Source organism: Hydra viridissima, unplaced genomic scaffold (genome assembly GCF_058129835.1).
Source record: "Hydra viridissima isolate aposymbiotic clone 2 unplaced genomic scaffold, HvirCarnegie_v1 scaffold_7, whole genome shotgun sequence".
In the NCBI taxonomy this organism is placed as follows: domain Eukaryota; kingdom Metazoa; phylum Cnidaria; class Hydrozoa; order Anthoathecata; family Hydridae; genus Hydra; species Hydra viridissima.
In genome coordinates this window covers 16,457,761-16,482,179 of record NW_028324306.1, presented here as the reverse complement: position 1 = coordinate 16,482,179, position 24,419 = coordinate 16,457,761, and the positions used below count along the sequence as shown (strand labels likewise).

The 24,419-nt window shown below is 27.6% G+C and overlaps 2 protein-coding genes across 2 annotated transcripts; both read right to left on the bottom strand.

Annotated features, from left to right (window-relative positions):
- Positions 1-236: 236 nt before the first annotated feature.
- LOC145184167 (branched-chain alpha-ketoacid dehydrogenase kinase-like) lies at positions 237-11,678 on the bottom strand. Its single transcript, XM_090094093.1, has 9 exons — positions 11,486-11,678; positions 11,137-11,205; positions 10,751-10,861; positions 10,620-10,667; positions 10,380-10,499; positions 9,214-9,309; positions 5,241-5,443; positions 5,033-5,122; positions 237-832 (listed from the first exon to the last, which is right to left on the bottom strand). Exons 1-9 carry the CDS (start codon positions 11,627-11,629, stop codon positions 526-528), a joined length of 1,188 nt encoding a protein of 395 aa, XP_089950219.1. The 5' UTR covers positions 11,630-11,678; the 3' UTR covers positions 237-525.
- Positions 11,679-14,752: 3,074 nt separating this feature from the next.
- Positions 14,753-23,190, bottom strand: LOC145183881 (T-complex protein 1 subunit zeta-like). Its single transcript, XM_090093238.1, has 13 exons — positions 22,940-23,190; positions 22,468-22,531; positions 21,791-21,841; positions 21,119-21,262; positions 20,904-21,017; positions 20,708-20,811; positions 20,213-20,323; positions 19,943-20,102; positions 16,661-16,743; positions 15,706-15,950; positions 15,513-15,613; positions 15,054-15,342; positions 14,753-14,956 (listed from the first exon to the last, which is right to left on the bottom strand). The coding sequence occupies exons 1-12, from the start codon at positions 23,074-23,076 to the stop codon at positions 15,061-15,063; spliced, it is 1,596 nt and encodes a 531-aa protein (XP_089949364.1). The 5' UTR covers positions 23,077-23,190; the 3' UTR covers positions 14,753-14,956; positions 15,054-15,060.
- Positions 23,191-24,419: the final 1,229 nt, after the last annotated feature.

Here is a 24,419-nt window from a genome sequence, read left to right as displayed (position 1 = left end):
AAACTTGGCCAGCAGAATACCAAAAAACAACAAAAACATCGTGAAACATAAAACAAAAACTTTAAAAAATATCATTTTTCCCTTTTTTCGATAAACAAATGAAATAGACAAAAAAAAAAAAAAAAAATCATACGTACGATATCTTTATTTTCTCATTTTTTTAAAAATTAAAAGAAATGTTATAGTATTTTTCAACGTGTGTCATCAACTTTAAGTTTTCTCGCTGATTATCATTAAAAAAATTTTTTTCAGTTTGTTTAAAAATACAACATTAATGTTGTAACCAGTTAATTATTTTGTAGACAAATAATTGAAATACTGATTAAATATTTAAATATAATTAAATATTTAAATATAGTTAAATATGTAAATATCCACCCAATACCAACAAATTTACAACAAATTCAAAAAAAAAAAAAGCTTCCTTCCAAGTCTAATTGTCATGCATTGGTTCCTCCAAAACTTAATTTAAAGCTAGAACTTCAAAAACTATAAACTTCTTCCTTCAAATTCTTCAACATACTTTTATATTCTAAAACATTTGGCTTGATCGATATGAACTAACTTCAAAAACACGTCTGTACCAAGCCCATACATGGAAACCAGCGTAAGCGAACCTCCTAAAAACTTAGCATATGCAGCGGCGGAAGGCAATCCAAAACCGTAACCGGAAAGTTCTCCACCAATTCCTTTAGCATTAGTAACCCTTGAAAAATCGTCCATTGTCTGTTCGCCCTTAATACTCCCCTCGTCATCTGTACTTGTGGTAAAAGAATATTGAAAGATATCTGACATTTGAGAGTCAGGAATGCCACCACCTTTGTCTGATATTCTAATATAAAATATTTTACATACATAAAGATACAAATAAGAATCAAAATCCCAATAATAAAGTCTCATTAATACTCTAAAAATATGAAAATAGTAAGAAAAAAAAACATCAAGAGCGTATGTTAAACACAGTTAAATTTTATATAAAATTTCAGTTAAAATATTTTGGTTAAAAAAAAGCTTAAAATAAAATTCGAGGTAAATAATGTAAGAAAATGTATCAGTTGTAAAAACTGGAGACTCCAGTGAGGGAAAGGGGAGGGAGTGTTTATAACAAAAAATTACAAAACATTAAAAAAGGTAATAGAAAATCCAAATGAGCTATAAAAAGTGAGTTATAAAAGATTTTATAAAAATAAAATACTTTTATATTATGTGCAAAATTGAAAAGTTTGAACCAATTCTCATTTTGAGTCCCTTGTTAATTGACAAAATTAAAAACAGAAACTTTTAATGCTCTCCTTCTAAAGAAGCTGAAAATGAATGTTACAACTATTTCATCTCAAAATGAATCCCATAACTAGATATCTTCAGAACTTTGTTGGTGTTCAATTTTTTAAGAGGGAAAAATTGTAGTCACAGCACTGGCTGTAATTGCAGCCTGATGGTAATTGGTGCTACCTGATGTAAGTTCAATGTAAATCAAAATATAACGATTAACTCATTGATAAAATTTGACTTGATCAAATTTCACTTCAAGCTTTAAAAATATTGCTTTTGGCTTTTTGCTCAAAGTTAACGCAACTGACCTTTTAACTACAGATATTACAGTGACTTTATGGCATCTGACAAATCTAAGAATAGTTATCAGAGTGGGTTTGATGTGATTCTAGATTATTCAGCTTACATATTAAAGATACAGAAATTCAAGAAAATAGGCAGATTGGAGCAGTCACTGCTGACAGCAGATCAGGCAGTTCTAGGATAGCAAATTTTAGCTCTGGGAGGAAAATCCAAGCCATTATTTCTCTGTGGCTAATGTAGTAGTGAAATCCGCTTGCAGAGGTGTGTACTTTAGACCAATTTATCATCCAAGAACTTAACAATATTTTGCCTTTTGTTTCTGATTTTGTTTCTTGTTTTTTTGCTTTAAAACTTTTAACTTGATCCTGATTCTTGATACAAACTTTTTCTATAAAACTCAATATCAAAAACTTTAAGAACTATTCTGGTTGGCATTTTACACAGTGTGCTTGTAATGTCCTAATTTATGTAAATTATGTCAATAATTTAATACTAATATATACTTCTAGAATCAAAGACTTTAAAAACTTGACTTGAATTTAATTTCCTTCCATTTCTCTTAGGTTATATAGGATTAGTAGCAGCTAAATTATTCTCAGATATGTTTCAGCATTTGTATACAAGAAGGAATTCTCTGACATTTGATTTAAAACAATCTAATAAAACCATCACTGTTTTTGAGCCAAATGTTGAACTGATGAAGCATGTGAACCTCACAAAAAAAAAAAAACCTCAACAAATTGAGATGAACTGAAATAATTACAATAACTCCTGCTAAAATTTTTTAAGAAATTTGACTATCAAGAAAACAAAAACAATATGGTAGAAATGCTTTACAATGAATGCAACACTAATTCAAAGTTTAACAGATGCTCTAGAAGGAGATAGTAGGATTATCAAAGTTGGTGAGTATCTTAAAGCCTCCAGTATTTTTGGCACAATTAAATTTTATCCAAAGCAAATTTGATGAAAAAGTTGATGATTTCATGAAAAATTTCATTTTCTAAAATTGAAAGGTTTGTTAACAATATAAATAATAAATTTGTTTTCAAGTTTCATTAACTTCATTAATCTCATAAATATATTCATTAAATATATACCAGGAAGTGTATATGTATATTGAAAAAAAAAGGCTTCAATGGGCTCTCAATGGCATATAAAAACTGGGCTTCAATGGCACATAAAATGGGCTTCAATGATACAGAAAAATTGGACAGAAAGAGACTGGAAAAATGTATTGTGGACAGACATCAAATTTTGTTGTTTTTGGAACAAAACAACGAATCTATATGCAACCAATGGCTACTGAAAAATTCCATCCACACTGTATACAGCCTACTGTCAAACATGTTGGAGGTTCAGTTAACTATGCAACTGGATAATGACCCAAAATTGCATCCAAATACAGTACAAAAAGAAGCTTGTGGAAAAATCAAAACTATGGACATGGCCACCACAACTGCCAGATCTCAACCCAATTGAGTTACTATGGAAGGAACTGGATCATGAGGTACAAAAAGAATCAACAGCTCATTTGTGGTCAATTTTACAATGAGTGTGGAATTATATTTCTCCAATTTATCTGGATAATTTAATCAAACATATGCCAAAACTTGTATATGCAATCAAGAAAGCAAAAGGTGGAATTTTCTACAAAAAAAAAATAAATTTTTGTTCGTATTATGTTGCATAAACTTAATTATTTTTATTAAAATTTAAAAAATTTAATTAGCTTGTAACTATTTGTAATGAAATTCAGTTAATTGTAATTAGTCTATTTGGTCTTTATAATTTCTTTTTTAGAGCAGAGTGTGTGTGTGTGTGTCTGTCTGTCTGTCTGTCTGTCTGTCTGTCTGTCTGTCTGTCTGTCTGTCTGTCTGTCTCTCTCTCTCTCTCTCTCTCTCTCTCTCTCTCTCTCTCTCTCTCTCTCTCTCTCTCTCTCTCTCTCTCTCTCTCTCTCTCTCTCTCTCTCTCTCTCTCTCTCTCTCTCTCTCTCTCTCTCTCTCTCTCTGTATGTGTATGTGTATATGTATATGTATATGTATATGTATATGTATATGTATATGTATATGTATATGTATATGTATATATATATATATATATATATATATATATATATATATATATATATATATATATATATATTAACAAAATAAAGTAAAATGATTACTATTCTTTTGCACACTAATCCTGCTTAAATGGAAACATTTTTGACTTATCAATAACTAATGTTTCCACCTCTTGATGTTATTACAGCATGACAGCACCGTGGCATACACATTCATCATGACTTAAATTTTGTCTAGAACGCTGTATTGCAAACAGATGTGTTGCTCAAATAATAGTTATCTTTTCTACTGTTAAAACAATTAAAAACAAATGCATACTTTTCTTTTAGGATTGAGATTTAATTACAGTAAAACATTTTTACTTATGAAAAGCTGCTATAATTCAAAATTAAATAAGGGAAACGGAATAAAACCTACAAAAGGCGTAACAATAGACATTATCATCTTTGTAATTGATAAATCCAGGAAATAGATAATATTTTTCAAAATAAGTTAAAATTTATGAGTAGTGCATTAATTTTGTGGTTCAGTGTATATATAAATATCTCAAAGGGAACCCCCCAATTTTTTCCAGAGTAGAATCCTCTTAAAACCTAGAATCCTTTATTCAACCATTCTATAGCAATCATAGAAACTTGTATATCTAGAAGAGTTTTAAGGAAATATTGTCATAAGATGTGTTTTACTCAAAAAAATAGAGCATAATAAAATGCTCTTGCTTTAGTGAAAGATATCGACCTAGTCTCTATATATACACTACCAGCCAAATTTCCATATACAAACTACAAGTCAAATACAATTGAATAAGAAATATCAAAAGAAGATTTGGAGAAACTATATACTCAGCTTGAAGAACAAGAGAAGTACCTCTGTACAGTACCTCTGTGCAAAAAAGATAGAAAATCAAAGGATATACATTGAGGCAAAAAAAAAAAAAGTAATCAAAAAAAGTTGCTTAAAGCAAAACTTGTCAGAAAAAGAGAATCAGAAAATATATATATTTCCTGTTTGGGAAAAAAAAATTGTCAATTTATTTAGTATTTGTTAATTAATTAGATCAATTATTTATATAACTAAATAAGAGTTATAATTATGAGTCATGATTATATTTCATTCGTAGATAAATAATAATAACGTGAGTTCTAATAAATTTATGTAAACAAAATTTATACTTTCACATGAGTATATGCTATAATTCCAAAACTTCTCCAGGAATTTACAGGAAATTAACAGGAAATTAGGTGATAAAAGAAGTATTTTTGAAACAGAACACATTTATTGCATTTTTTACATAGAAATAGTAAACTACTTTTTTAAAGAGCAGAAAAATTTTTTTTTCTGTTAATTTAATAATAGAAAAAAAAATAAAAATAATAATAAATACTAACTTGATTATGAAATATTCATTATTGTTGCAAATTGTCACTTCTATTGGAGGCATCTCTTTTGGATTTTCAATATGACGCAAAACTGTTGCTCTAAGAGTCATAAAGAAGAAATATCATTTCATTTTAAAGAGCTAAAATTCAAGTATAAACTAGGTTATAAATACACATCATAGATATATACATACATTTATGAGGTCTGAAATCATACCTCATTGAGTTTTTTATTAGTTCTTGTATTATATATTCTACAGGAGCAGGTATGTATGGAAAAGTAGCCTTTGTGTGGCCGGATACATAAACAGCAGGTGAGTAACCGAAGCGATGTTGGCACAACTCTTTGCAGTTAACAACACATTTTTCAATGATATTTTTTAAAGATGTGCGTGTTCCTATTATACCAATGAAGTGCTCCTAAGCAAAAATATTTCACCTAGTTTTTGTATAAATGTTTATGAAAGAGTGGCCATGATTGTACTAATAACAAATCATTAACAATGAAGAATTGTTATTTGAGGTTATATAAGATTTTTGGTATCTTTAAAAGTTGCTTTTTTCTTAAGTTTATTATCTTCTCCATAATTATGACTATGCATATAATAATTTTTCATAAATTGTCTTTTATTGTTATTATAACAAATTTATCCAAGAGATCAAACTATTGACAAAATTAACAAAAACATATAAAAAATCATGGTAAACCATAATTAAATTTATATAATTATGGTTTACCGTTTCTAATTTGTATATAATTTAAAAATATATATTTTATAACATAATGCTGTTTCTATACAGTATGTAAAGTATACATAAATTTATACAAGACTTTTACCTTATTTTTTCAACTTTAATTTTTAAGCATATACCCTCTAATTTCTTTGGTAGTATATTTTTTAAAATTTAAAAATGGATGATTCTTATTATACATATACACTGAATTAACTCATGCAGAACCTCATGAAAACGTTGAAACTTGCGTTAAGAAGTTGCGTTAAGCGTTGTTGTTATTATTACCACTCATATAAAACATTATTTCTTCCTAAAAAGATGTTTTGTCTTTCAACTAAAAAATCTACAAACTAACTAAAAAGTCAAATACAAATCAATAAGAGCTCAGAGGATCCAAAGAGTCAGAAACAAAGAGTGCAAAGTTAAATTACAAGTCAGTAAAAGCTCAAATCCTACTATTTGTGAGTGTGTCATTTTTTGAGTATAGGAGACTCTGTTTTCATTCTGGAGGTAACAAACCAAGCTGTTATATTCAATATTAATGATTTTCCAATAAATTAGTCATCCAAGGATTCACATTAAAAAATAAAAGGAACCTGAAACTGGATCCATTAAAGTTGATTTTCAAAGTAATGTGCTAGAAGTTGTTAGTCTTCACTGGGATGGTAAATTATTACCAGCTCTTGATGTTGGAAGTACTAATGAAGAATGTCTTTCAATTGTAATTTCTTTTGGAAATAAAAACAACTTTTTCTGTGCCAAAACTGGACAATTTATTTGGTAAAGAGCGGGCACAAGCTGTTTGGACTGTAATCAACAATTAAAATCTTTAAGATAAATTGTAGGTCCTCTGTTTTAAAACCATGCCTTCAAACACAGATTGAATGAATGGTGTCTGTATGCTTTCAGAAAAAAAAGATGGAAAAGAAAGATAAATCAGGAAGCATTGTAAGACACCTGATATAAAGCCATGAATGGCTGTGAATCAATAAACAAGTACACATCAAAGATTTCTGTAGTAAAAGCTGCTTAACAGGATCTCTACTTCCTAAAGTCAAAGAAGACATGAGAATGTTGACAAAATCATCTCAAAAGTAGCCTTAAAAAAGTTAATTCAGCATTTATCTAACTGATGAGTTGTTTTCTTTTGTAAAGGTGCATCATTAAGAAACAAAAGTAGATGATACAGCTAAATTAGCTGTAAAGATTTCATGACACCCATGGTTTAATTATAGTTGAAAAAGAGCAATTATTTGCTTTGTTGTGTACAAAAACACAGATGCAACCAGTTACATTTAATGTGATGATAAGTGAGTTTTTAGAATCAAATGTAAAAGATTTAGAAGGCATGCATATCAGATCTGGTAAAAAAATTTTACCACTAAGGGATACTGTAAAATGCAATACTTTGCAAAAAAAAAAAAAAGTACCACTTAACAGATTTTTAAAAAAATGTATATTTAAACGAGTATAAGTAAATAATATTGATTTTCTATAGAAAACAAATATTTTAATGTTAAAAATAAATCTAATTTTATATATTTTCGTTTAAAACAATGTTTATACAATTTTTTTTATTGATAATCACAAGTGGTCTAAACTCATTTTTTACATAATTATTACAACTCTTAAAAATGAATACAACTATTGTATCATTGATTTTTTTTATTTATTTATTATTTCAAAATATCTTTCAATAAGTTTGAGGAGATAATTTGTTATTATTAAATATCTTTCAATTAGTTTGAAGAAGATAATTTATCACTTTTAAATATCTTTCGATTTTCGTTTAAAGAAGATAATTTAGTATTGAATTCTCTTTGTGACTTAAACATTTTTTGATCAAAAAATTTTGCTTTGAGTTCAAAAGTTTTCTATTTTGACAAAAATACTTTTAAATCTGATAAAATGCCAAAAAAAATCAAATAATGACAAAAAATCGCATGATTGAGTTATATGAAGAGACTTCTAATCAAATGAAAGTAGCCAAACATAAAAATTGTTCCCAATTCTTGGTTCAAAAAACAGTTAAAAAATACATTTAAACTGGTAATGTAAAGGATAAAAAGAAGCCTGGTTGTCCCAAAAAGTTATCCCAACATGATGAACAGTTTTTAACAGTTTTTAAAAGATATCAGAAGAACTACTTGAACTATAGTACATCCATGTACTGCATGAAGATCTTTGATTAGATCTGGCTTAAGAGGCTGTGTGGTTATCAAAAAACCTTTATTATGCAAAAATATTAAAGAAAAAAGACTAAAATTTACAAAAGAACATAATGAGTGGCAAAAAAATCAATAGGACAAGATATCGTTTATGGACGAGCCAAAATTTCAACTATTTGGAATAAATAGATATCAGTATGAGTCAAAGAAAATTATTAAAACTTTGTCTAACATTGACAGTGAAACTGGTGGAGGAAATATTCAAGTTTTGGGATGCATTTGAATTAAAGGAGTAGAAGATACTATCAAAGGACCGGAAAAGCTTACAGGGGAAAAATACAAAAATATTTTACAAAATTATGCTATCTTTGAGACAATAACTAATTAGGGATGATTTTATCATAAATATACTGCAAAATTGTTATAAATATAGATTTTTCCTTGTGATCTGAATTTTCCAGGTGATCATCGATTTATTAAACTATTAGAACTCTTTAAATGATATACCTATAATGATCCAAAACACACTTGTAAATTTGTAAAAGAATGTTTGTCAAATGAGGCAATAGAGGCAAAAGGAGTGCTTCAAAACATCCCTTGGCCCCCTCAGAGGTCAGATTTGAACATAACTGAACATGTTTGGGACTATTTAGACAGAAAGAAGGTTGCCAAGGAACTTAAATGAGCTTTGAAGTATTCTACAAGAAGAATGTTACAATATCCCCAATACATTTTATATACTCCACAACTACAAAAGTATATTTTAAACCTTTATAACAGTATAAGTAAAAGGCTCGAAGGTTTTTATTAAAAACAAAGGTGCTCACACTAAATATTAGTAGAACCTAGATTTAGAAATATAAATATTTTTATATCATTTCTGATACAGCTAAAAATTATATATTTGTACTTATGTGTTTTTTACCATCTTATCCTGAATTTATCAAAAATCTCCTAGGTGCCACATTCTTTTGCACAGTACTATATATATATATATATATATATATATATATATATATATATATATATATATATATATATATATATATATATATATATATATATATATATATATATATATATATATATATATATACACACACACACACAAGATAGATAAAAAAAATTTTTTATTGATTATCTCAAAATATATATTTTTGACTTAACAAGCTTTTTTACCAAGCGGATGATATATAATATACAGAGATAATTATATTATTTCTAATTGTATTCAATAATAGCTTCGTATTAGAAGAAATTGAAAATGGGTAACACAAAAAATAATACCTTATTATGTCGCAATGCAAGATGGTGCTCAGCTAACAAACGAATTCCCAGACGAGAAGACAAGGTTCGTTCGGTCAACTCACCCAAGACTTCATACTGAAAAAAAAAAGCTTTAATACAAAATTTAATTCATTTTATATAAGTTTTAAGATCAAGTTAAAAATAAATAAATTTAAAAGTATTCTAATAATTGGATAAAAATAGTAAAAACGACTTTTAAATTAGTATTAAAAAAAATGGAAATCAAAAGTATTTCTTAAAAAGAAGGAAAACAAAAAAACAATGTCACTTAATTTCTTGTTTTTAAGACAAGAAAACATCCAGTTAAATTTTTTTAACATAAATTGCCAAATTCTTGTGGCAAAACATTCTTTTATTCTGTTTTTATATTTCATCAAACTTAACAATTTTTTTTTTTATAAAACACTTTTAATGTCAAACAATGTTTGACCAATTTAAAGTAGAAAAAGTTTATTGAAACACCCTTGTCAATATAATCTGAAGTGCAGAGGGTAGTGATGTGGTGGCCAAAATTAAAGATAAGAAAAATGTCCATGCACCTAAAAATAATTTTCACCCAAAACCTAAAAAATTGTATCTGCTGCAAGAGTGTATAAAAAGCTTCAAAGAAAATTATACATCCTGAACTAATAACCTGTCAAATGTACCTAAAATAACTTGATTAAAGATTTTTGGGCTATTCTGAAAATAATGGTCAACAGAAGGGGCTGGTGGGCAAAAAATCTCTATGAACTTTGTAATGAGATGAAAAATCATTCTTCACCTCATGAAACAAATTTTAAAAACAAAATATGCTCCAGTTAGGAAAATCAAAGCAAATTACTTTTTAAATGACAATTTTAGTATAAGAAACAAAAAAAATTTTTTTTTTTTTTTAGTAAAAAAATATTATTTACTAAAACGTTTTTTGAATGAAAATTTTCAATATAAATCTAAAGTTTACATATGCTATTAGACTAGAAATTTTCAAAAATTTCTAAAAGTGTTATTAACTTCTTCAGTATGGAGTAATGATGACAAGATCTGTAATACCATATATTTCTTTAATAAGAATAAATGAGCAAAAACTTTATATAGCACTCTTTAATAGACAAAGTTAATTTTGACTTAAGTGTTATAAAAAGAACTGATTTAAAAAAACTTACTGGTACAAACTTTTTTACTTCACGAAAAGCTTTTGCAAGGAAAGTGACAACATCCTTGTGATCATTCAATAATTGGCTTAACAGAAAGCTATACTCTCTCTCTTTTTCTAATGTATCTATCTGAAAATATATATATATATAAATAAAATTCTGAAAATAAGTACTTTTTGCTTAAGTATAAGGAAAAAAACTCATTTTTTTAATTATCAAAGAAATATGTGATAGATATAAAATAATTACCTCACTAACATGCACCAGTTTTCGAAAAGCACGAAGATATAGTTCATACTAAATATATAAAGATACATAACTAAATTGCACTTTTCTTTGACTTAAATTAAATTTAAATGTCAGCTAAAAAATTTCAATACCACTTGTTGCATAGTAGGATTTATCAACACCACATATGGTAAACTCTGAAAGTCTTTTATACGACGAGCAATTCGACGAGGCAATTCTTGCTGTAAGTAACGTGCACTTTTCTTGATGTAAGAAAAAAAGGTTGCAAATAAACTTCTTTAGAGCATAACAAATGGGGATTTGACACACATGCATACCACAGGTGTATTTGAATTGCATGTGGTAAACCTTTACCACATGCTATTCAAGTCTAAACAGTTGTTTTTTTATAACAAAATTTATTATTATAAAAAAAATCATAAATAAGCAATATTTAAAAATCAATAAACTTTTGTTTTTAATGTGGAAAGAAAAAAAAAATTAACAAAAACAAAAGTAAGCTATTTTAATATCTTACAAGGAGATGAGATCCATCAGAAAATTTTCCATGAAACATAAGTTGCATTGGTGTTAATTTGTACAAAGGCTAAAAATAATTTCTTGAAGAATAAAAAAGAGGGAAAAATAGAACAAAAATTTAAAACAAGGCATAGATAATTTAAAGCTTGCAACAGTTCTATGATTTTTATTGAGGAGCAGGTTTTAAACACTTGATTACTTTAACACAAGGACTACTTTTGATCTGTAAAAACATTTTTAAATTCATGACAATGAAATCTAACATTTTTGTACTAGAGATTTGGTTTGGTACTCAAACAAGTACATTTCTTCTAATTCAAATATTTATAAGCAACTTTAATTCATACCTTGGCAGCTTCTTTATCAACAAAATCCTGATCATAGTATGCCCATTTTTTCTCCAGACCATATTCAGTGTTTGGCCCACTAGCAATTAATCTCCATACAATTTTGTACTGGTTCAGCGGCTTGACTTTTCTGCTTAGATTCATTCAATATAACTGTTACATTGGTTTATGTATGCTATTTTACTTTAAAATTTAAACTATAAAATCAAAAAAAAAATTGTTGTTCATGTTATATTGGGAAAAATAATGGTGAATAAGTATTCTATATATATATATATATATATATATATATATATATATATATATATATATATATATATATATATATATATATATATATATATATATATATATATATATATATATAATATCTTAGGTTATTATTCTCTATTATTTTTGTAAAGTAAAAATATTTCTCAAAAATATTTTAACGTTATTAAAAGCAGATTTCAAATAAAAATGACATTATTAGCTGAAGATCCTGCAATATCCAAAATACAAATAAACTACATCTAATACATCTGATTACCACAACAATTTTAAAAATTGATTCCATGGATCTTCTATTAACAACCTTCAAAAAAAAAGCTTTTGATACAATTAATAAGTTATCTTTTAATTCATTTATTTGATTTGTTGAAAGTAGCAAATATATTAATGTAACTGTCTAGCTTGAAATGTAACTGATGTAACAAAAAGACTTTCCTAAAAATTTTAAACTGTCATGCTGCTGCTATATAACTTTTTTTCTCTCATCTAAATATAGCATTTTGTAGAACAAGCAAGTTTAATATATTTTTGATGTCTTCTGTGTATCAAGAATAGTAAGAATCACTTAGAAAGATTTATTGCTGAAATCTTAGAAAACAAAATTATGAAAGTGAACATAAGGTTCGGCAATATTGTAAAACTACTTGATACAATCCTAAGAGAATGCTCCTTTTACAACATCATTACTTTTGATACCTCAGTTGGAAATACTGTTCACAATAACTAAATTGTCTTAAACTCATCCCATCATTAAAAAAAAAAAAAAAAAAAAAACCCAGCTGCATAAAATTGCAGCTTTGTTTTTGTTTTTTTAATGATGATTTTTAATGTATGTATGTATAAACTGTTGAATACAAAATAAAAACTGTAGATTAAAACTTCTCTTCAAAAAAAGATTTTGTTTTTGGTGATTAAAATCAAATAAATGACAAGAAACAAATATTACCTACAAGAATTTTCAACTAAAGCATATCTTTTGCGTTTTCCAAATTTAAATTTGTCTTGGTTTAAATCAGGAAAGATACTGTAAAATTGTTAAAAATATAGATTTTTCCTTGTGATTTGAATTTTCCAGGCGATCATCGATTTGTTAAACTATTAGAACTCTTTAAATGATTTACCTAAGAGATTTTTCTGTTGTTTTTAGTAGGTGTACACCACTCATGATTTAGTCGTGGTCAAGTTATACATAGCCTTATAATTGTTTAAAGAGCTGTTAGAAACTATAGCTTGTAAAGCAAATTTAACAACTTTTGAAAATGATGATTTCTCAAGTGAGATTCATAATAATAGTTCTTCGGTACTTAGGTTACTGTTAATTTCCTCGAATTATCGTAAATACATGCGTCAAACACGTGGTAGAGCATGACACAGGCAGCACATCCATTAACAATGCAACACCTTGCTGTTAAACTTTATTATTTATACAGCCATTCACAATGTAACACCGTGCTATATTAAATCTCTTTTAAATCAAAACCATCTTATTTTAAAGATTGTAATGTAATATTCTCATAATATGTAAATTGATGTTCATTAAACAATGCTTTAAGAGCCTCAGTTTTAAGGAGATTTTGTTTTAAGGCCTCCGTTTCATTAGCTTTAAACGGCGCTTTTTCTCACGGCGCGAAAAAAAGGTTTCAATTGATAATTGAAAATAATAGTCATATCAGCTCTTTTAGACTTTTAAAAAAAAAAAGATCTATATTTTAGATTCCTAAAAATATTTAGAGCAAGTTTTCAACCCTTTAAAACTAATTTTTACTTTTACAAACAGATAACATAATCATTTATCGAGAACTTTTTTTTTGTTTTATTACATACTTAATATTAGTCTTTTTAATTCCTTTTCTTTTAAAGCATTAAAAACATTTTAATCTTCTTTCACGGTACTTCCTTTTTAAGTAATTTTTCTTTCTTGGTTCTTATTGGTCCTCAATTGTTTATTTTGATTAACTTTATCTTATTGGAGCAATATTATAAAAGTGATTAGTAACGGCACAACACATCTTAGCGCGACAATCCTATAAAATAAGTCAAATACAAAAATCTCATTTAAAAGTTTTACTCATGTGATAAATTATGTAAAAAGGGTTTTAATTAAATTTGTGATATAAATCATTCTTTAACCATTTCTTTTATTTGAAAAATTCCTTTTTTTTTTAAGAGAGTAAAAAAAAGTGCCATTTTTTAAGGTTAACATGTTTAATTCGATGATATAAAATCTCATGACAGTTTACTTTTTTTTATAACTCACATTCGTCAGAACCTTGTAGATACAAATCAGAAACATTTGCCAAACTATTCATGACAGTATCTTTCAAAATTCAACTCTAGTTAAGAGAGTTTCCGAGGTTCCGTCAGTGTTTTTATAACTCACACTTATCATAACTTTGTAAATATAGTGCAGACCCAGCAGCTTAACTATGTAATAACAGGACTTTAAATCAGAATGTTTCAGCCGTTTCTTTTGCTCTTTTCTAGTTGTTTTTAAATCAGATAATTTATGAAAACCATTCATGTTTCAAACTCAACAACTACTGCTGTTCCTAATTAAGAGTAGTAGAAAGGTTCTTCGCCTGACTGTATGTTCTTATGGCCATAGTAAAATGTAGACAATTTTGATAGAAGACAATCTTCAAAAGTAAATGTTCTGTCTACAGACACACACAATTAATAGATCACTAAAGTCGGTTTTTGGTCTTAATTGAGGTACGTAACCATTGAATCAGGAAAGTGGATCCTCTTCTTCCCAAATGTTATTCTGTTATACTAATTATAACAGCAGCGTGTTGTGTCATCTGCCGCAATCTTTAAATTTAATTGAAAAGGGGATTATTTCCTGAATTTTAGGGCATATTTGACGCGAATCTACGCGTAGAGAGCGCGTCTAAAACAGTCTTAAATATTTTTGGGAGAATTTTTCAATTAAAAGTTATTGAATTGAACTGTCTTGTCTAAAGCGCTATCTATAAATCCACAGAAAAAAGAGATAAGTTGACCAGAAGAATTTATTTAACCATGGGGTTATTGGGTTTATTCCACTTTGATATTAACTAAATAATGCAGATCTATCGCGATAAAAAACAAACATGTTTAAGTAATTATTTTGCATTTTGCTTGGCAACGTGGACTTGGATTTTATCTCCTAACTAAAGAAGATGAAATGATGTCTTTCTCATTGAATCATTCTCATCAAACCTAAGACAAAATTTTTTTTTAACTGATTATTCTTACAACATTTTCTTATAACATTTTAAGCTGTTTTCAACTTTTGACATTTTTATTGCTTCATTACCTCAAAACTAGCCCTTAAGCGATGACATTCCTGCCTTCATTACTTCGTCAACGAGCAGCAAATTTCCGGCGATCACAGTACATGAATTTATAAGCTGTCGTTTAACTCGATAATTGTCCCAAATCCCAGCAGTAGCTGGGTTCATTGGTTCGCCAGTACTTAGATCAAGTCCAACTGGAACTTTACTAGCACCATACTCGGCTTGTAATTTAACAGTCGCTTCTTGAGGATCAAATCCTGAATTCGACGCTAATGCCTTCGGTATGATGAGCAAAGCATCAGCAAAAGCCTATTAAGAGAATTAGGGATGTACAGTTCAATCAAAATAACGACTTTTAAACTTTAAGATTGCAAATAGGTTTAATGCTTTCCCCTAGCAATAATTATCATTAAAGCTTACCAGTGTATTTAGAGACAAGTAGACATAAATACATTTACTATAAGACTTTAGACCATTACCTGAACACCCAGCCGTGCTCTTGTTGACACAGTCTCTTTCAAAGCAATAAGGGCAGCATGAGTAGCAATCTCATAAGCACCAGCACCTGGTACCACACTACCTATGATATTTTAATAACCATTTGCTATTAACTTTAGTAAAAAGCAAAGTTGGGGTGGGGGGTCACTTTCTAAAATAATTGATAGCACATACCATCTTCTATTGCATTCTTAACAGCACGTAAGCCATCTCTAATAGCATCTTTAATCATGGTAATAGTATGCTTATTTGGTCCCTTTACTAATATTGTGACTGATTTTGGATTTTTTGTATCTTCTAAGAAAGTAAATTTTGAATCTCCAAGTGCATGCTCATAAACAGTCCCTGCTACTCCAAGACAATCTTCAGTAAGTTCATCAAAAGAGTTCACAGCATATCCTCCAAATGCTAATGGGAGCCTATTCAAAAAGAAAAGAATGCTTCTAAAAATACCCTTCACACCAATTACACTGTACAATTACAATTATAATAAAAAAAAATTACCTGATGACCATTATAATTTAACAACTAATACAAATTATCATATAAAAATAAATTTTAATAAGTATATATGACATTCATAAGTATAATAGGAGCCAATAAACGCATCAGTTCACAACTGTAAAATTGTCAAAAAACAAAAAAGGAACAACAGGAATTGTCATTATAATCATACATTCCATTCTAATACACAAGACATGAAATGCTGTATTAAGATAACTGAAAAAGCTACGGAAAACAAAAATAAAATCTAAGTGCCAAATATTTTTCAATTTGTCAGACAACAATCCATGAAGCTTTTTACATGAAGCTTTTAAAAAGTGCTATCAAAATAAAATATCTAAATATGTTTAAAAGTCTTTTTTTTTTGGTATAACCTAACCTTACATTAATTATAAATGTATATTGATATGTATATTGATAACTATATTGACAGCAAACATTCACTTTCTTAGACATCAAATCATCAAACAGATTTGGTAGATTGTTAGGAAATGCTTTAAAAATTGAAACTTTGAATAACCTGTTTACTGCACTGCATCATGTAGAATTCAACATAAATATGTAAAATACACAAATGGTTAAAAATCAGCATTTTATTTAAAAAAAAAACTAAAATAAAAATCACCTTTCCATATTTCTACGCTTGGCTCTACGTAAAGCTACAATGCCTTCTCGAGCAAGTAAATCCAAAGAAATTGGATCAATACCCTGCACAAATCAAACATTAATATATATATATATATATATATATATATATATATATATATATATATATATATATATATATATATATATGTATATATATATATTTGTCCAAAAATGACGTTTACATTGCTTAAAAAACATGGGATTATTGAAATATATTAATATTTAACATTTTTATAATTTTTATATTTCAAAGGGTGATAATTTTAATATTAATTCATAGTTAGCATTGGAATAGTAAAAAAAAATGTAAAAAGTCATTGACAGTTAAAAGTTTCCATAAAGTAGTAAAAAAGCAAATGACATCTGCTGCCTTTACAAAATGGAAAAGTTTAATCAAAATTGTGATCACATGTGCAGAAATTCCTAATAGAAGAATTTAACCCCTAACAACACAAGGGTATATTGGAAAAATTGATACAGTATCAGGCAAGAAATTGCAACATGGCGCTACTAATAAGGTTGCTGCCAACTTCAAGGTTAGTCATTTTACAGTTACTAAAATTTGATAAATAGGTAAAAAGCAGTATAATGAAGGTCAATTTTTTGCAGATGTTTCATAAAAAAAAAAAAAAAAAGCAGCAGAAATTGTAAAGGTTATTCAGAAAGTTTAACGAAAATGAAAAACGCTCGTTTGAATCACTGTAGATCAACTTGTAGTTTTGCTGCTGTAATTGATGTCCCAAAGTCAACACTTTTTGATGTTTTTAAATATGGTACTAGTTTTAAACGCAAAACATTTTCTGTTAGGCCATATTTAACAGAACAAATAAAGTTGACAAGGCCAGCATTTTGCTTGCCTATGGTAAAACCAAGCGATTATTTTCAGAGTATGTACAACTAAGTTTATATTGATGAAAAGTGGTTCTACTTAACCCAATCGAAACATTCATACTACCTTATATTTGACAAAGAAGAGCCATACAGAAGCTGTAAGAGTAGACACTTTATTGCCAAAATAATGTTCATGGCAATTGTTGCCAGGCTATGCTACAGTCGACATAAAAATCAATGCTTTGATGGAAAAATTGATATATGGTTGTTTGCTTACCAAGAACCATCTCAAAGAAGCTCCAAAAAGAGACCTAAAGGAATATTGGTAACAAAAAATATTGAGTCTATTACCTCAAAAGAATGCAAGAAAATGATTTTGGAATACATAATTCTGTCAATAAAATCAAAATTCCCCAAAAATTACAAGCATAAAGTAATTTATGTGTAACAAGATGATTCAAAATCTCTCTCTCTTTTTTTTTTTTTTTTGATGATGATGATGATGATGATGATGATGATGATGATGATGATGATGATGATGATGATGATGTGATATTTTAGCAAAAGGATCTTGGTCCATTTGATTCAAATTATAATCACCTAATAGTCCTAATTTTAATGTGCTAGATCTTGGTTTTTTTAATTTGTAGTCTTTCAACATGCACATTCACAAAATAGCTTTGGCCAGCTTATTGAATGCTTGAAAAATGCATCATAAAACTTGATAATGTATTTCTAACTTCACAAAGCTGCCTTGAAGCAGCCATGTTGGCAAAAGTGTCCAACTTCTACAAAATTTCTCACATAAACAAGACAAAGCTTGGTCGCAATGGGCAATTTCAATCAACAATGTCTTGTTCTATGGAAGCAATGAGTCAGCAGCATAATAGTTTGACTAAAATACCTTTATATGTTAGTCTCCAGTTAAGTCCTGTTTAATAAAAAAACAAAACATTTTTTATGAACAAATATTGTTTTCTAGACATATATGTATACCACAAAAGCCAAATAGTTAAGCTGACTTGTTGGTAGCATTTAGTCTGTTAGAATAAAATAGTCATCAAAATAAAAAAGTTGCCAACCCCTGTTCAATTTTATTTGTCTCTTAGAAAAGTGACACCTTGTAAAAAATATTGGTTTTAATTTTTTTTTTTTTGCCAAAATCCTATTTTTATCCAGATATGTTCTTTTCTGCAAATAAAGTTTGTCCAAGTGATCTTGGTCATGAGTATTCTTGACTGAAATACCCATCAAAAATAACAACTCAAATGTGTGGATATTATTTGTAAAACTTTACATATTTGGACGATTTGCACTTGTTTCTTGAATAAAACCTTTAAATTAGTTAATATATATCTTATTTTAAGACAGGTAATCAATCCAAACGTATAGGGGAGGGAGTATCTATTATCATTATTGATAGAAGATATATCTTAGTTGTTAATCATAGATTAGTAACTGATTATAAATCATTTTATTAAATATATATCATTTTTTTGTATAAACTTTATTAGTTTAAATACTTAACTAGATAAATAGCATTGATGTTTTTCACTAATTAATACTATTAAGTTATGCTTTTAAGTATCTAGTTAAAAAATGACATGTTTTCTTCCACAAACAGACAGATAGATACTAAACTTCTACACCTGCTTCTAGGAAGAAATCTTAGTTCAACATTGCATCATGCTCACTAAGAATAATATTACATCAACACAGAAGAACTGAATATAGTTGAACCTCAAAAACTTCTGAAAAGAAAAATTTTATTTAAATTACTTTTTTACAAAAAGAAAACTTTAAAATATAGCTCTTGAATAATGAGGAAAAATATAAAATCCAAAAATGAAAAAACAAAATATAGTAAAGAATTTTTTTTTTTTTTTTAAAATAAACAAGCAATTTAACTTTTCCTAAGTAAGCCAGGTTCAAATCAGCCCTAAACTATGCTGCTGTTAAAATTCATTTTTTAACAGATTATATATTGCTTTCAATGTCAATTTGCATTTTTTTTTTTTTGAAAAAATCTAAAATTATTGCTTTTTCTTCAACTTTAACCTACTCTATTGATAATCTGACAAACATATATTTTTTAATAACATTATTGAAACAAGAGGAATTATCTAAACTAAAATATTATGAATTTTTAAACCCTGATACTTTCAGAGATGTTGACTGAGCATTATTTAGGAAAAGATCTTAAAATTTTGATTTTGATATGATTTTGTAAGTTTTGATAATATAAAAAATATTTTAATCTCACTATTTATTGTCATGGTGATTTAATTTGAAAACCATTGATTGTTTTATTCTGTAGTTTGCTTTAAAAAGCTGCCTTTAAATAGCATTAAATTTTTCCAAAATGATATTCAAAATAATCTCTTATCTAAACAAAAAAAATTTAATAAAAAAATTAATCAAGTATCACCTTTTGGTTGATAATAACAAATCCTTTATCAGTCCCGTCACAACGTCTTTTTTTAAACTGTATAACTTTTTGAACTCTGTCATCTATAAATTTTCTTTCAGCTTTCACAAGCTGTTCTCGCTCACTTGCAGTTTTGTAGAAAAACCCAGCATTCACTTCACTAAAAACAAAGTTTTTCAAACAAAATTTCATAATTAAACCTAACCTTACAGAAAAAATTATAATATTTGTGCCTTTGCTCTAATCACTTCACTTATATATTTAACAAACCTCTTTTCGTACTCCAATGACACATTGCATGTAAGAATATAAGCATTATCAACTTTCTTTTTCATATCAGGATGACGAGCACCATGATCTAACACCAATCCATTGACAAGTCTATAAATTAAAAATTTTTTTTTGTATTTTTAACTGAAGGAACAAATTATCTATAACTTATTTATCTAATGAATATGAAGCATTTAAAAAGTATAAGAGTAGTAAGAGCACTTATTTAGAAAAAATGTTTTGTACCAAACATTTTATGATCTTGCATTATAACTTCTAAAAGCTATCATTAAAAAAACACTTTTAAAGTCTAATCTATTTTACATGTTATTTTTTTCTGAAATAAGTGAGTCCAAAAAGATTCATCAAATTACAAATGAATTTCCAATCATAGTTTCAGTTACTAAGGCTAGAAAAAATAACTCAGCTATTAAATCTATCTGACTATAGAGAATAGAAAAAACAAAAAAGTATTTGCAGATTAAAAATTCAGACTTTGTGTCAGAGTCAGTTTTATGTATCATTTCCATAACTTCTACCATGTGAAGATCAATAGGGTGTCCTTCTTTTTTCACTGCCAGGACAGCATCTACAACAATCTAAATTTAAAAAATGAACATTAAATTACAGAAGAATACATAATTTACATTTTTTTTTTTTTTTTTTTTGAAATCTCTTCTATTCATTTTACCTCTGTTAAATGATCTGCAAGATCCTTTGGTGTTTTTGTTCGTAATGAAGTTCGTGCAACATTTATCAATGTGTCACGGTCAAGCTTGCTTTGAACTTTAATCTCTTCCAAAACCTTAAAAAACAGTGTTCATGAGTCATGAAATATAAAAACATGAAAGATTTAAAATGAATAATTTATATAAATTAAACATAATATTCTCTTTAACTGCTTACTTCAAGTGCACGCTTCTTTGCCATTTCAAAACCTTCAGTAATAAGTCTAGGGTGCAAACCTTCTGAGATATAGAGGTCAGCTTGCTTTAACAATTCACCAATTATGAGAACATTTGATGTGGTACCATCCCCAGTTATATCATCCTAAGAGGTAAATATGATATTTATAAATTGATTTATAACAAAGTCAAAGAATTTTATATAAGATAAAAAAGAAACTTTTTATAAACAACTTTAAATGAACATGTAATGTGCATTATGTAAATATTTTGACTTCTTTAAATTTTCAACTATTAAATTTTACAAATCAAATGCTCAAATCAAATGCTCAACTCAAGCCAGTATTAGTTTTAACATTTCAATAATTCACTTAAAACAACCAGTAATAATTTTTTTTTTTGGTGCTAACTCTGTTCAAAACCTGTTCTAAAAATAGAATGCTCTATTCAAAATTTTTATATTTTGCATTATGAAAACCAAGAAAATCATGACAGCCATATGAAACTGATGAAATGGTAAATTATGCAAAATAATGCTTATTTGTTAGTTTTAAATTAATGTTTGTTAGGTTTTTTGTGGTTTTACTTGTTCCAAAAGGTCACAATGAGCAACCTTTATAAATGCAGAAATAAAAAACATACAAAACAAAAAAAAACAATAACAAAAAGGAACCTGAGCAGTTGCCACTTTTGCAATCAAGGAGGCTGTGGGATGTTGAATTTGCTAAAACAAGAATTTAAATCAATCTGAAAATAGTTTTGAATTTGGTTTAAGCAATTTAATTAAGATAAATGAAGGAAGTAATAAACCAATACACTCAGACTCTCCATTTGGAGTGAGCAGGTAATTAATGCAAGTATTGACAGGCAAAATCATACTTATACTTTATTGTAACATAAATAACAATAAATGTAATAGCTTAGTGAACAAACTCATATTAAGCTGTATTTCATAATAATTTTTTTTTGAAGCATAATTGTCATGAATACAACTGCATTTTATGTTAACCTAACAGGAACATATTTAACACCTGGATGAAATAACTATAAGGCTATTTATTATTGCATTATTGAATACTTACTGTGTAGAGCTTAAGTCAATTTAGTGATTTTAAAGTTAAATTTTAAAACAGAACCTTGACTTAGTAATTTAGTTTTAAGTTGCTTTTTTGACTCCTTCTAAACAGTTTAAAATTTTGTTTTCTATAAAGGTATATAAAATATACATTGCTTTAAGTCTAAAAACACACAAGACTTTATCTAAAATAGGGTAAAAGAGATCAAGTAATTGTTTTATTTTCTATCTAAATTTAGATATTTATAAGGATGGAAAAAACAAGTAATGCATACCATTTCATGAAGCAGAACATTTCCATCTTTTGTAAGTTTGATGTCACCAGCACCTGATACAAGCCTAAATTGTATTTTGAACAAAATTTTACACCTGAGTCAACACCAGACGAACTACAGTTAGTAACATAAAGAACAAACATACAAAATTTTAATTTTATTTCAATAAATTTGTATATTCTTTAGTAGAAAATCTTTTTAGATAATTACATATACAATCAAAATGCTTGTATGTGCTGCATAGTGAAATATGTTGTTATATACTTCTAGCTAGAAGTAATGAAGAGCATATTATCAGCACAAAACTTGATTTAAAGAAAATGAAATATGCAAGAGAATAGCTGTACTTTTTTAAAAAAATTACTAAAAATAAAAAACAACATGAAGTACTAATATTGGATGAGTGATGTTTGCTACGAGATTAGGAACTAAGTGTAAATTGGACGCAACTCTCATAAAAGGAAAATCTAACATTTTCATTGTGCCTTTTGGTCCGAGATTGGTTTTTAAGACTTCTTGAAGACCTTTAGCTGCACTTATGTTTAACTGCAGAGCTGCAGAAGCTCGTGCAACTTCTGCTTTTGGGTTAATTAACTTTAAAGCAGACATGTTGTTTTTCTAAATAGTTCTGCTGTACTTCGAGCTGGATGTCTGGCTAGCGTTCGTTCCCTACCCCAAGTCACGGTATAAATTCTGGAAACGTCCACGAGATAAAACTTGCTGATTTAGCAATTTATCTTTTTGAAGGTTTTAATCGGCAAACGTAACTATTATGATCAATATTAATTGGGCTAAAAAGCTCTTTTAGTACCGTGGTGTGACCTAACAAAGTCCTATGCTTTAAGAAAGTCCTAATTTAAAAAATGACAAATTTCGCATATGTAAAATAAAAAATCTAGAAAAAAAAAAAAAGTTATTTTAACTAACTAGATATCTAGTTAAAATTACTAAGTTATTTTCCCCAATTGGTTATTTTATATATGCGAAATTTGTCATTTCTTAAATTAGGACTTTCTTAAAGCATAGGACTTTGTTAGGTCACACCACGGTATTAAACCAACAAGAGATAACTAATGTTCTCCAGATTTTTAATTTTTTAAATAAACTCAGAATGAATTTTTTTCTTTGACCTTAAAAATAGCCTACCAACTCTAGAAGCTAAGAAGATTTTTTTTCGAATTGAGCAAAAAGCACTTTTAACACTTTCATAATACTGTAGAGTTTACTCTTTGACTACCAGGAAATACAACCAGGAAGTACAGCTCCTGTCAAGAGAATGTTTTTCTGCTATGAACAGTATGCGGACAAAAGAGAAATCCAGATAAAATACTAAAAAAGGAGTATAAGAACTTTTAAGTGTTGAAAAAAATTTTTTGCATAAGATAAATTCCTTTGAAAAATTGTGCAATCCTAGTTGAGGATACGTCTGGTTAAATTTTTTTATGGATTCCGTCACTTGTTTTTTTTTCTTTTTTTTTTTTTTTTTTTTTTGATGGGTCATAGCGACACTTCAATAAATACGCTAAACGAAAAATGATGTTTATCAAGCGATAAAACCATTTTTATTACTTATAACTCAGTAATCTAATTTCTAATGAAGCTGTCGATGTAAACATTAATTTGGGAAAATTCAAAAGTTATGAAAATTTTAAGAAAAAGAAATCATTTTTGAAAATCAAAATTGGTTATATCTAACGCTTGTAAATCTTAATTTCTTCTCCTTCTTCAATTCCTTCTTCAATTTCTTCATAATTTCTTCTCCTTCTTCAAATTTTTCTTGTTAAGTTTTTCAAAAGAACAAACTTTAAGTTTCCAGGCAACTTCAAAGTCCTAGAAATTTCTACCGATAGAATTCGTTTTTCTTTTTTTGTTGTTTTTTGTTTTAAATTACTTTTTCAAAATATTGATTTATTGATCTGATAGATGCAAATATCTATGAAAAATATCTGAAA

Coding starts and splice junctions, on each gene's coding strand:
- LOC145184167 (XM_090094093.1), bottom strand. CDS start 11,629: ATGAATCTAAGCAGAAAAGTCAAGCCGCTGAACCAGTACAAAATTGTA. Junction 11,206..11,485: donor TTGATAAAGAAGCTGCCAAG/GTATGAATTAAA, acceptor AATTATTTTTAG/CCTTTGTACAAATTAACACC. Junction 10,500..10,619: donor AACTGGTGCATGTTAGTGAG/GTAATTATTTTA, acceptor ATATATTTTCAG/ATAGATACATTAGAAAAAGA.
- LOC145183881 (XM_090093238.1), bottom strand. CDS start 23,076: ATGTCTGCTTTAAAGTTAATTAACCCAAAAGCAGAAGTTGCACGAGCT. Junction 21,263..21,790: donor CAAAAGTGGCAACTGCTCAG/GTTCCTTTTTGT, acceptor TTTACCTCTTAG/GATGATATAACTGGGGATGG. Junction 20,812..20,903: donor TTGCAGATCATTTAACAGAG/GTAAAATGAATA, acceptor TTTTAAATTTAG/ATTGTTGTAGATGCTGTCCT.